Here is a 12951-nt window from a genome sequence, read left to right on the forward strand (position 1 = left end):
TGTGACTACATCCCCCCATACACAGCAAGCTTCCATGTCCTGTGTGTCCTGACACCTTTCTATCATAGCCAGCAGTGGTCAGGGGTCAGCATGGGCGCTCTGACCCCTCTGTGACTACACCCCCCATACACAGCGAGCTGCCATGTCCTGTGTGTCCTGACACCTTTCTATCATAGCCAGCAGTGGTCAGGGGTCAGCATGGGCGCTCTGACCCCTCTGTGACTACACCCCCCATACACAGCGAGCTGCCATGTCCTGTGTGTCCTGACACCTTTCTATCATAGCCAGCAGTGGTCAGGGGTCAGCATGGGTGCTCTGACCCCTCTGTGACTACACCCCCATACACAGCGAGCTGCCATGTCCTGTGTGTCCTGACACCTTTCTATCATAGCCAGCAATGGTCAGGGGTCAGCATGGGCGCTCTGACCCCTCTGTGACTACACCCCACCATACGCAGCGAGCTGCCATGTCCTGTGTGTCCTGACACCTTTCTATCATAGCCAGCAGTGGTCAGGGGTCAGCATGGGTGCTCTGACCCCTCTGTGACTACACCCCCATACACAGCGAGCTGCCATGTCCTGTGTGTCCTGACACCTTTCTATCATAGCCAGCAATGGTCAGGGGTCAGCATGGGCGCTCTGACCTCACTGTGACTACATCCCCCCATACACAGCGAGCTGCCATGTCCTGTGTGTCCTGACACCTTTCTATCATAGCCAGCAGTGCTCAGGGGTCAGCATGGGCGCTCTGACCCCTCTGTGACTACACCCCCCATACACAGCGAGCTGCCATGTCCTGTGTCCTGACACCTTTCTATCATAGCCAGCAGTGGTCAGGGGTCAGCATGGGTGCTCTGACCCCTCTGTGACTACACCCCCCATACACAGCGAGCTGCCATGTCCTGTGTGTCCTGACACCTTTCTATCATAGCCAGCAGTGGTCAGGGGTCAGCATGGGAGCTCTGACCCCTCTGTGACTACACCCCCCCTACACAGCGAGCTGCCATGTCCTGTGTGTCCTGACACCTTTCTATCATAGCCAGCAGTGGTCAGGGGTCAGCATGGGAGCTCTGACCCCTCTGTGACTACACCCCCCCTACACAGCGAGCTGCCATGTCCTGTGTGTCCTGACACCTTTCTATCATAGCCAGCAGTGGTCAGGGGTCAGCATGGGCGCTCTGACCTCACTGTGACTACATCCCCCCATACAAAGCAAGCTTCCATGTCCTGTGTGTCCTGACACCTTTCTATCATAGCCAGCAGTGGTCAGGGGTCAGCATGGGCGCTCTGACCCCTCTGTGACTACACCCCCTAAACACAGCGAGCTGCCATGTCCTGTGTGTCCTGACACCTTTCTATCATAGCCAGCAGTGGTCAGGGGTCAGCATGGGCGCTCTGACCCCTCTGTGACTACACCCCCCATACACAGCGAGCTGCCATGTCCTGTGTGTCCTGACACCTTTCTATCATAGCCAGCAGTGGTCAGGGGTCAGCATGGGTGCTCTGACCCCTCTGTGACTACACCCCCATACACAGCGAGCTGCCATGTCCTGTGTGTCCTGACACCTTTCTATCATAGCCAGCAGTGGTCAGGGGTCAGCATGGGCGCTCTGACCCCTCTGTGACTACACCCCCCACACAGGGCGAGCTGCCATGTCCTGTGTGCCCTGACACCTTTCTATCATAGCCAGCAGTGGTCAGGGGTCAGCATGGGTGCTCTGACCCCTCTGTGACTACACCTCCCCTACACAGCGAGCTGCCATGTCCTGTGTGTCCGGACACCTTTCTATCATAGCCAGCAGTGGTCAGGGGTCAGCATGGGCGCTCTGACCTCACTGTGACTACATCCCCCCATACACAGCGAGCTGCCATGTCCTGTGTGTCCTGACACCTTTCTATCATAGCCAGCAGTGGTCAGGGGTCAGCATGGGTGCTCTGACCCCTCTGTGACTACACCCCCATACACAGCGAGCTGCCATGTCCTGTGTGTCCTGACACCTTTCTATCATAGCCAGCAGTGGTCAGGGGTCAGCATGGGCGCTCTGACCCCTCTGTGACTACACCCCCCACACAGAGCGAGCTGCCATGTCCTGTGTCCTGACACCTTTCTATCATAGCCAGCAGTGGTCAGGGGTCAGCATGGGTGCTCTGACCCCTCTGTGACTACACCTCCCCTACACAGCGAGCTGCCATGTCCTGTGTGTCCTGACACCTTTCTATCATAGCCAGCAGTGGTCAGGGGTCAGCATGGGCGCTCTGACCTCACTGTGACTACATCCCCCCATACACAGCGAGCTGCCATGTCCTGTGTCCTGACACCTTTCTATCATAGCCAGCAGTGGTCAGGGGTCAGCATGGGTGCTCTGACCCCTCTGTGACTACACCCCCCATACACAGCGAGCTGCCATGTGCTGTGTGTCCTGACACCTTTCTATCATAGCCAGCAGTGGTCAGGGGTCAGCATGGGCGCTCTGACCCCTCCGTGACTACACCCCCCACACAGAGCGAGCTGCCATGTCCTGTGTGCCCTGACACCTTTCTATCATAGCCAGCAGTGGTCAGGGGTCAGCATGGGCGCTCTGACCCCTCTGTGACTACACCCCCCATACACAGCGAGCTGCCATGTCCTGTGTCCTGACACCTTTCTATCATAGCCAGCAGTGGTCAGGGGTCAGCATGGGTGCTCTGACCCCTCTGTGACTACACCCCCCCTACACAGCGAGCTGCCATGTCCTGTGTGTCCTGACACCTTTCTATCATAGCCAGCAGTGGTCAGGGGTCATCATGGGTGCTCTGACCCCTCTGTGACTACACCCCCCATACACAGCGAGCTGCCATGTCCTGTGTCCTGACACCTTTCTATCATAGCCAGCAGTGGTCAGGGGTCAGCATGGGCGCTCTGACCCCTCTGTGACTACACCCCCCATACACAGCGAGCTGCCATGTCCTGTGTCCTGACACCTTTCTATCATAGCCAGCAGTGGTCAGGTGTCAGCATGGGTGCTCTGAACCCTCTGTGACTACATCCCCCATACACAGCGAGCTGCCATGTCCTGTGTCCTGACACCTTTCTATCATAGCCAGCAGTGGTCAGGGGTCAGCATGGGCGCTCTGACCCCTCTGTGACTACACCCCCCATACACAGCGAGCTGCCATGTCCTGTGTGTCCTGACACCTTTCTATCATAGCCAGCAGTGGTCAGGGTTCAGCATGGGCGCTCTGACCCCTCTGTGACTACACCCCCCTACACAGCGAGCTGCCATGTCCTGTGTGTCCTGACACCTTTCTATCATAGCCAGCAGTGGTCAGGGGTCAGCATGGGCGCTCTGACCCCTCTGTGACTACACCCCCCCATACACAGCGAGCTGCCATGTCCTGTGTGTCCTGACACCTTTCTATCATAGCCAGCAGTGGTCAGGGGTCAGCATGGGCGCTCTGACCCCTCTGTGACTACACTCCCCATACACAGCGAGCTGCAATGTCCTGTGTCCTGACACCTTTCTATCATAGCCAGCAGTGGTCAGGGGTCAGTATGGGGGCTCTGACCCCTCTGTGACTACACCCCCCATACACAGCGAGCTGCCATGTCCTGTGTGTCCTGACACATTTCTATCATAGCCAGCAGTGGTCAGGGGTCAGCATGGGTGCTCTGACCTCTCTGTGACTACACCCCCCATACACAGCGAGCTGCCATGTCCTGTGTGTCCTGACACCTTTCTATCATAGCCATCAGTGGTCAGGGGTCAGCATGGGTGCTCTGACCCCTCTGTGACTACACCCCCATACACAGCGAGCTGCCATGTCCTGTGTGTCCTGACACCTTTCTATCATAGCCAGCAGTGGTCAGGGGTCAGCATGGGCGCTCTGACCCCTCTGTGACTACACCCCCCATACACAGCGAGCTGCCATGTCCTGTGTGTCCTGACACCTTTCTATCATAGCCAGCAGTGGTAAGGGGTCAGCATGGGCGCTCTGACCCCTCTGTGACTACACCCCCCATACACAGCGAGCTGCCATGTCCTGTGTGCCCTGACACCTTTCTATCATAGCCAGCAGTGGTCAGGGGTCAGCATGGGCGCTCTGACCTCACTGTGACTACATCCCCCCATACACAGCGAGCTGCCATGTCCTGTGTATCCTGACACCTTTATGTCATAGCCAGCAGTGGTCAGGGGTCAGCATGGGCGCTCTGACCCCTCTGTGACTACACCCCCCATACACAGCGAGCTGCCATGTCCTGTGTGTCCTGACACCTTTCTATCATAGCCAGCAGTGGTCAGGGGTCAGCATGGGCACTCTGACCCCTCTGTGACTACACCCCCCATACACAGCGAGCTGCCATGTCCTGTGTGTCCTGACACCTTTCTATCATAGCCAGCAGTGGTCAGAGGTCAGCATGGGTGCTCTGACCCCTCTGTGACTACACCCCCATACACAGCGAGCTGCCATGTCCTGTGTGTCCTGACACCTTTCTATCATAGCCAGCAGTGGTCAGGGGTCAGCATGGGTGCTCTGACCCCTCTGTGACTACACCCCCATACACAGCGAGCTGCCATGTCCTGTGTGTCCTGACACCTTTCTATCATAGCCAGCAATGGTCAGGGGTCAGCATGGGCGCTCTGACCCCTCTGTGACTACACCCCCCCATACGCAGCGAGCTGCCATGTCCTGTGTGTCCTGACACCTTTCTATCATAGCCAGCAGTGGTCAGGGGTCAGCATGGGTGCTCTGACCCCTCTGTGACTACACCCCCATACACAGCGAGCTGCCATGTCCTGTGTGTCCTGACACCTTTCTATCATAGCCAGCAATGGTCAGGGGTCAGCATGGGCGCTCTGACCCCTCTGTGACTACACCCCCCCATACGCAGCGAGCTGCCATGTCCTGTGTGTCCTGACACCTTTCTATCATAGCCAGCAGTGGTCAGGGGTCAGCATGGGTGCTCTGACCCCTCTGTGACTACACCCCCCCTACACAGCGAGCTGCCATGTCCTGTGTGTCCTGACACCTTTCTATCATAGCCAGCAGTGGTCAGGGGTCAGCATGGGCGCTCTGACCTCACTGTGACTACATCCCCCCATACACAGCGAGCTGCCATGTCCTGTGTGTCCTGACACCTTTCTATCATAGCCAGCAGTGGTCAGGGGTCAGCATGGGCGCTCTGACCCCTCTGTGACTACACCCCCCATACACAGCGAGCTGCCATGTCCTGTGTGTCCTGACATCTTTCTATCATAGCCAGCAGTGGTCAGGGGTCAGCATGGGTGCTCTGACCCCTCTGTGACTACACCCCCCATACACAGCGAGCTGCCATGTCCTGTGTGTCCTGACACCTTTCTATCATAGCCAGCAGTGGTCAGGGGTCAGCATGGGCGCTCTGACCCCTCTGTGACTACACCCCCCATACACAGCGAGCTGCCATGTCCTGACACCTTTCTATCATAGCCAGCAGTGGTCAGGGGTCAGCATGGGCGCTCTGACCCCTCTGTGACTACACCCCCCATACACAGCGAGCTGCCATGTCCTGTGTGTTCGACATCTTTCTATCATAGCCAGCAGTGGTCAGGGGTCAGCATGGGTGCTCTGACCCCTCTGTGACTACACCCCCCATACACAGCGAGCTGCCATGTCCTGTGTGTCCTGACACCTTTCTATCATAGCCAGCAGTGGTCAGGGGTCAGCATGGGCGCTCTGACCCCTCTGTGACTACACCCCCCATACACAGCGAGCTGCCATGTCCTGTGTGTCCTGACACCTTTCTATCATAGCCAGCAGTGGTCAGGGGTCAGCATGGGCGCTCTGACCCCTCTGTGACTACACCCCCCATACACAGCGAGCTGCCATGTTCTGTGTGTCCTGACACCTTTCTATCATAGCCAGCAGTGATCAGGGGTCAGCATGGGCGCTCTGACCCCTCTGTGACTACACCCCCCATACACAGCGAGCTGCCATGTCCTGTGTGTCCTGACACCTTTCTATCATAGCCAGCAGTGGTCAGGGGTCAGTAAGGGTGCTCTGACCTCTCTGTGACTACACCCCCCATACACAGCGAGCTGCCATGTCCTGTGTGTCCTGACACCTTTCTATCATACCCAGCAGTGGTCAGGGGTCAGCATGGGCGCTCTGACCCCTCTGTGACTACACCCCCATACACAGCGAGCTGCCATGTGCTGTGTGTCCTGACACCTTTCTATCATAGCCAGCAGTGGTCAGGGGTCAGCATGGGCGCTCTGACCCCTCTGTGACTACACCCCCCATACACAGCGAGCTGCCATGTCCTGTGTGTCCTGACACCTTTCTATCATAGCCAGCAGTGGTCAGGGGTCAGCATGGGCGCTCTGACCTCTCTGTGACTACACCCCCCATACACAGCGAGCTGCCATGTCCTGTGTGTCCTGACACCTTTCTATCATAGCCAGCAGTGGTCAGGGGTCAGCATGGGCGCTCTGACCCCTCTGTGACTACACCCCCCATACACAGCGAGCTGCCATGTGCTGTGTGTCCTGACACCTTTCTATCATAGCCAGCAGTGGTCAGGGGTCAGCATGGGCGCTCTGACCCCTCTGTGACTACACCCCCCATACACAGCGAGCTGCCATGTGCTGTGTGTCCTGACACCTTTCTATCATAGCCAGGGGTCAGCAGGGATGCTGTATTCGGTCTGACAGCTCTTGCTGGCCTTGCACGGGTTAATAGTCAGTGACACTCTGTTTCCAAGTGAATCATTGCTCTCTGTGACCCTGAAGTACTCGGCCTGAGATTATGTGGGATTTCCACGCACTGTGGACAGATGGTACCGGCTAAATATGGACGTGGAAATACTAAACTCAGCCAGTACCGTATGACGAGGAATCGGGCCGGGTCAGGAGAGCGGCGGGTGCAGCCCCTGCAGGCGTCACTGCTCAGGTGTGAGCCCTACTAATGTGCACTCAGGGACTGCAGCGCCTCTTTGTTATGTGGCAGTACTGGGTACTGCACATCAGCCATGTAAGTGAATGTGGAGCATCAGGTTCCTTTGTAGGGCAGTGTCACTGGGTGGACCTCTCACACTTCTGGCAGCCGAGGGATTTTTGCTTCTTCCCTGACTTGTCTAAGGGACTTTCTAAGCCGATAACAGCGCAGAGTCATGTGATCAGGAAGAATCAGAAAGGTCACATGACTCACAGTCACATCCAGAGCTGCGTGCCCCCTTGTGTCGTATGCTCCAGTCACATCCAGAGCTGCGTGCCCCCTGGTGTCGTATGCTCCAGTCACATCCAGAGCTGCGTGCCCACCTCACATGGTATAATCCGGTCACATCCAGAGCTGCGTGCCCCCTGGTGTCGTATGCACCACTCACATCCAGAGCTGCGTGCCCACCTCACATGGTATGCACCAGTCACATCCAGAGCTTCAACTACAATTCTTAATGTGTCTTACACACTAGTTACAGAACAAATATCATGCATTGTGTGATGTGACCCCAATGTTCCAGGCACCTCGGTCCCCCCCGGGATCACATTTCCCCTCGGAACCCCCCGGGATCCCCCCGACCACCTGACAGTTAATACATAGACGCTCTGTGGCCCCATGTGTAGAGGGGCAGGACATGTGCGCAGTTGTGTCAATCCTGATTGGTCACTTGGGGACACACAAGCCCTCAGGGGAGGAGTCACATTATAAAGGGACTTTATTGTCAGCACAGCCGGGATCCTCCCCCGAGGAGCCGCTATGTACAGATATAAATATAACCTGACACCCGCTGTCTGTGCAGCACAGTTCATTGTCTCTCAGGGTTGTCAGACCAGAGGAGGAGCTCATGAAGGCCTGGGACATGTGCGGAGAAGCAGCAGAGGAGGAGCCAAACCTCCAGGAGGACCGCCCACGAGGATCAACAGAAGAAGCCAGGGGCAGCGCCGAGGAGTCAGAGGCCTGAGAACGAGTGTGACGGGAAGATGGGTCCATTCTCCTGGAGAAGAAGACAACACAAGAGGGGATGAGGCTTCTCACCATCTCATGCACTGATACACTGTAACAAACCCTCAGAACAGAGCACAGATTTATACCAGAAACAGACACATGTAACACATAGCAACAAACAGATGTGAAACCATCACAACCAAGTGCTGCTCACTGACAGCAAGCAGAGGCTGAAAAACAATCACAGAGGAGTTCCCCTTTAAGGATCTGTAGCCTCTAGACGGGGGAGGGGCGGCAGATTATCCCTGCAGTGAATAGACAAGTTCCTGGCGCCGGTCCCCAGGCAGATGGAGCAGAATTGGACCCTCTGAATCCTCATCTGGGCCGCAGACTGATCCAGGACCCCAGACCCCCCAGGAGGAGCGAAACATCAAAAGGGAACGGGGGTAAGAGGCTCCAATTAACTCTGCGCCTGCCGCGTGCACAAACCTCATCGCACATGAGATTCCCATCAGGTCACAAAGACGATAAACACATCGAGAGCAAAGAGGTCACGACCCCTCACACTGCCCCGTATCACCCCCACCCATAGTGTGTGCACCCCCCCCGCCATACAGCGTGTATCCTCCCCATACACCCCCCCACCATACAGCGTGTATTCTCCCCATACACCCCCCCGCCATACAGCGTGTATCCTCCCCATACACCCCCCCCGCCATACAGCGTGTATCCTCCCCATACACCCCCCCCGCCATACAGCGTGTATCCTCCCCATACACCCCCCCACCATACAGCGTGTATCCTCCCCATACACCCCCCCCACCATACAGCGTGTATCCTCCCCATACATCCCCCCCCACCATACAGCGTGTATCCTCCCCATACATCCCCCCCCACCATACAGCGTGTATCCTCCCCATACACCCCCCCCACCATACAGCGTGTATCCTCCCCATACACCCCCCCCACCATACAGCGTGTATCCTCCCCATACACCCCCCCCACCATACAGCGTGTATCCTCCCCATACACCCCCCCGCCATACAGCGTGTATCCTCCCCATACACCCCCCCCCATACAGCGTGTATCCTCCCCATACACCCCCCACCATACAGCGTGTATCCTCCCCATACACCCCCCACCATACAGCGTGTATCCTCCCCATACACCCCCCACCATACAGCGTGTATCCTCCCCATACACCCCCCCGCCATACAGCGTGTATCCTCCCCATACACCCCCCACCATACAGCGTGTATCCTCCCCATACATCCCCCCCCACCATACAGCGTGTATCCTCCCCATACATCCCCCCCCACCATACAGCGTGTATCCTCCCCATACATCCCCCCCCACCATACAGCGTGTATCCTCCCCATACATCCCCCCCCACCATACAGCGTGTATCCTCCCCATACACCCCCCCCACCATACAGCGTGTATCCTCCCCATACACCCCCCACCATACAGCGTGTATCCTCCCCATACACCCCCCCCACCATACAGCGTGTATCCTCCCCATACACCCCCCACCATACAGCGTGTATCCTCCCCATACACCCCCCCCACCATACAGCGTGTATCCTCCCCATACACCCCCCCCCCACCATACAGCGTGTATCCTCCCCATACACCCCCCACCATACAGCGTGTATCCTCCCCATACACCCCCCACCATACAGCGTGTATCCTCCCCATACACCCCCCACCATACAGCGTGTATCCTCCCCATACACCCTAATCCCGTCTTACCCGAGCATCATAATTCAGCACAAATGGGGGGATTTCTATCTGCTCCGGGGAGATGGCAGTGAAAAGCTGATGCAGGCTGTCAACATGGTGGACCTTATCCTTCAATCCAGACACCGTGAAGGTCGTGAAGAACCAAGTGGAAACCTGAACATGAAGTAGAGGAGGAAGAATCAGATACAGGACATAAGACAAGTGAGGAATACATTGTCTCCTCATCTCCCCATAACTTCTGGATCTTCTGATAGAATAGATCTCATCTTATCTCCATCACCTCCGGATCTTCTCATCTTATCTCCATCACCTCCGGATCTTCTCATCTTATCCCCATCACCTCCGGATCTTCTCATCTTATCTCCATCACCTCCCCATCACCTCCGGATCTTCTCATCTTATCCCCATCACCTCCGGATCTTCTCATCTTATCCCCATCACCTCCGGATCTTCTCATCTTATCCCCATCACCTCCGGATCTTCTCATCTTATCCCCATCACCTCTGGATCTTCTCATCTTATCCCCATCACCTCCCCATCACCTCCCCATCACCTCCGGATCTTCTCATCTTATCTCCATCACCTCCCCATCACCTCCGGATCTTCTCATCTTATCTCCATCACATCCCCATCACCTCCGGATCTTCTCATCTTATCTCCATCACATCCCCATCATGTCCTGAGCTTAGTTCCCTCACTCCTCTGTTACCTCCTGTTCTTTGGATTGGGTCTCTCACGCCCATATTTCCCCCCATTTTATCATGTAATTTTCTTGTTATTCTCCCAAACAACCTGTGTTTCCCTAAAGCTCCGGCCCTATATAAAAGTTGTCCCCAAGTTTGGACATTAAACACCAATAATATCAGCCACAAAGCCCAGACTGGGAGAAACAAACACTGAGGCCCGTTCACTAAGAGCAGTGCAGTGTGTACTGGGTGCAGTGTCCTGTGTGCTGTGCAGGGGGCGCCAGATTCAGGATTTCATTTATCTGGTGCCCCCTGCACTGCTCCGACAGAGGGCACCACTTTTTTTGTTGCAACTTTAACATGGGGCGGATAAGCAAGTTATAAAATCCAAGATCCAGATATCATCCGATTATAAAGGTTGAGTAACTTTGCAAACACTTAAGGTTTACCAAAACGTTCTCCTGATAACGTGCCCTTTACGTGTCCTTTGATCTGCTCCCTGTTATTTGACTGTCCAGCACAGGCTCCAGCACATTCATGCCAACGAGAACAATGGATGTTCTTGTAGAATTTGTCAACTTCAGCGAAGTCAACGAGATAAGAACATCCAAGAAAATCTTACACTCTAGTTCACACTGCAGCAGCCAAATCATCAAGACAATTGTCCTCTGGTGGCTGCAACCCGTGGCCTCATTGTAAACCGCACGTAAGACAAGTGGCCGAGAAGCATCTAAAGGGATTGTACACAGCAAGTAGATGAGCTACAAAACAACAGCTTATAGAAGCTGCCGAAATACTGTAAAGAATCCAAACTCAACTCCCTCGTCCAATCTAACCTCCTGTTACATGTTGTAATGTCTCATCTTCTCGTAGTCCTGTAACCTCTTCTCAGGCCCCTGTTCTTCTGAGGGTCTGTATCTGATATTAGTTCTGTCACTCCCCTGTTACCTCCTGTTCTTCTGAGGGTCTGTATCTGATATTAGTTCCCTCACTCCTCTGTTACCTCCTGTTCTTCTGAGGGTCTGTATCTGATATTAGATCCCTCACTCCTCTGTTACCTCCTGTTCTTCTGAGGGTCTGTATCTGATATTAGTTCCCTCACTCCTCTGTTACCTCCTGTTCTTCTGAGGGTCTGTATCTGATATTAGTTCCCTCACTCCTCTGTTACCTCCTGTTCTTCTGAGGGTCTGTATCTGATATTAGTTCCCTCACTCCTCTGTTACCTCCTGTTCTTCTGAGGGTCTGTATCTGATATTAGTTCCCTCACTCCTCTGTTACCTCCTGTTCTTCTGAGGGTCTGTATCTGATATTAGTTCCCTCACTCCCCTGTTACCTCCTGTTCTTCTGAGGGTCTGTATCTGATATTAGTTCTGTCACTCCCCTGTTACCTCCTGTTCTTCTGAGGGTCTGTATCAGATATTAGATCCCTCACTCCTCTGTTACCTCCTGTTCTTCTGAGGGTCTGTATCTGATATTTGTTCCCTCACTCCCCTGTTACCTCCTGTTCTTCTGAGGGTCTGTATCTGATCTTTAGTCCCTCACTCCTCTGTTACCTCCTGTTCTTCTGAGGGTCTGTATCTGATATTAGTTCCCTCACTCCCCTGTTCCCTCCTCTTCTTCTGAGGGTCTGTATCTGATATTAGTTCCCTCACTCCTCTGTTACCTCCTGTTCTTCTGAGGGTCTGTATCTGATATTAGTTCCCTCACTCCCCTGTTACCTCCTGTTCTTCTGAGGGTCTGTATCTGATATTAGTTCCCTCACTCCTCTGTTACCTCCTGTTCTTCTGAGGGTCTGTATCTGATATTAGTTCCCTCACTCCCCTGTTACCTCCTGTTCTTCTGAGGGTCTGTATCTGATATTAGTTCCCTCACTCCTCTGTTACCTCCTGTTCTTCTGAGGGTCTGTATCTGATATTAGTTCCCTCACTCCTCTGTTACCTCCTGTTCTTCTGAGGGTCTGTATCTGATATTAGTTCCCTCACTCCTCTGTTACCTCCTGTTCTTCTGAGGGTCTGTATCTGATATTAGTTCCCTCACTCCTCTGTTACCTCCTGTTCTTCTGAGGGTCTGTATCTGATATTAGTTCCCTCACTCCTCTGTTACCTCCTGTTCTTCTGAGGGTCTGTATCTGATATTAGTTCCCTCACTCCCCTGTTACCTCCTGTTCTTCTGGGGGTCTGTATCTGATATTAGTTCCCTCACTCCTCTGTTCCCTCCTGTTCTTCTGAGGGTCTGTATCTGATATTAGGTCCCTCACTCCCCTGTTGCCTCCTGTTCTTCTGGGGGTCTGTATCTGATATTAGTTCCCTCACTCCTCTGTTACCTCCTGTTCTTCTGAGGGTCTGTATCTGATATTAGTTCCCTCACTCCTCTGTTACCTCCTGTTCTTCTGAGGGTCTGTATCTGATATTAGTTCCCTCACTCCCCTGTTACCTCCTGTTCTTCTGAGGGTCTGTATCTGATATTAGTTCCCTCACTCCTCTGTTACCTCCTGTTCTTCTGAGGGTCTGTATCTGATATTAGTTCCCTCACTCCCCTGTTACCTCCTGTTCTTCTGAGGGTCTGTATCTGATATTAGTTCCCTCACTCCTCTGTTACCTCCTGTTCTTCTGAGGGTCTGTATC

General features: G+C 54.4%; 1 protein-coding gene across 1 annotated transcript in view; it reads right to left on the reverse strand.

Moving 5' to 3' along the window:
• Positions 1-7650: 7650 nt before the first annotated feature.
• Positions 7651-12951, reverse strand: part of GDAP2 (ganglioside induced differentiation associated protein 2) — a 29191-nt gene continuing 23890 nt past the window's right edge. The window contains exons 9-10 of the mRNA XM_072132263.1: positions 9651-9794; positions 7651-7947 (exon numbers count right to left, since the gene is read on the reverse strand). Of these exons, the coding sequence (XP_071988364.1) occupies positions 7903-7947; positions 9651-9794 (189 nt within the window). The 3' untranslated portion in view covers positions 7651-7902. The remainder of the gene's footprint in view (positions 7948-9650; positions 9795-12951) is intronic.

This window comes from Engystomops pustulosus, unplaced genomic scaffold (assembly GCF_040894005.1).
Source record: "Engystomops pustulosus unplaced genomic scaffold, aEngPut4.maternal MAT_SCAFFOLD_309, whole genome shotgun sequence".
NCBI lineage: Eukaryota > Metazoa > Chordata > Amphibia > Anura > Leptodactylidae > Engystomops > Engystomops pustulosus.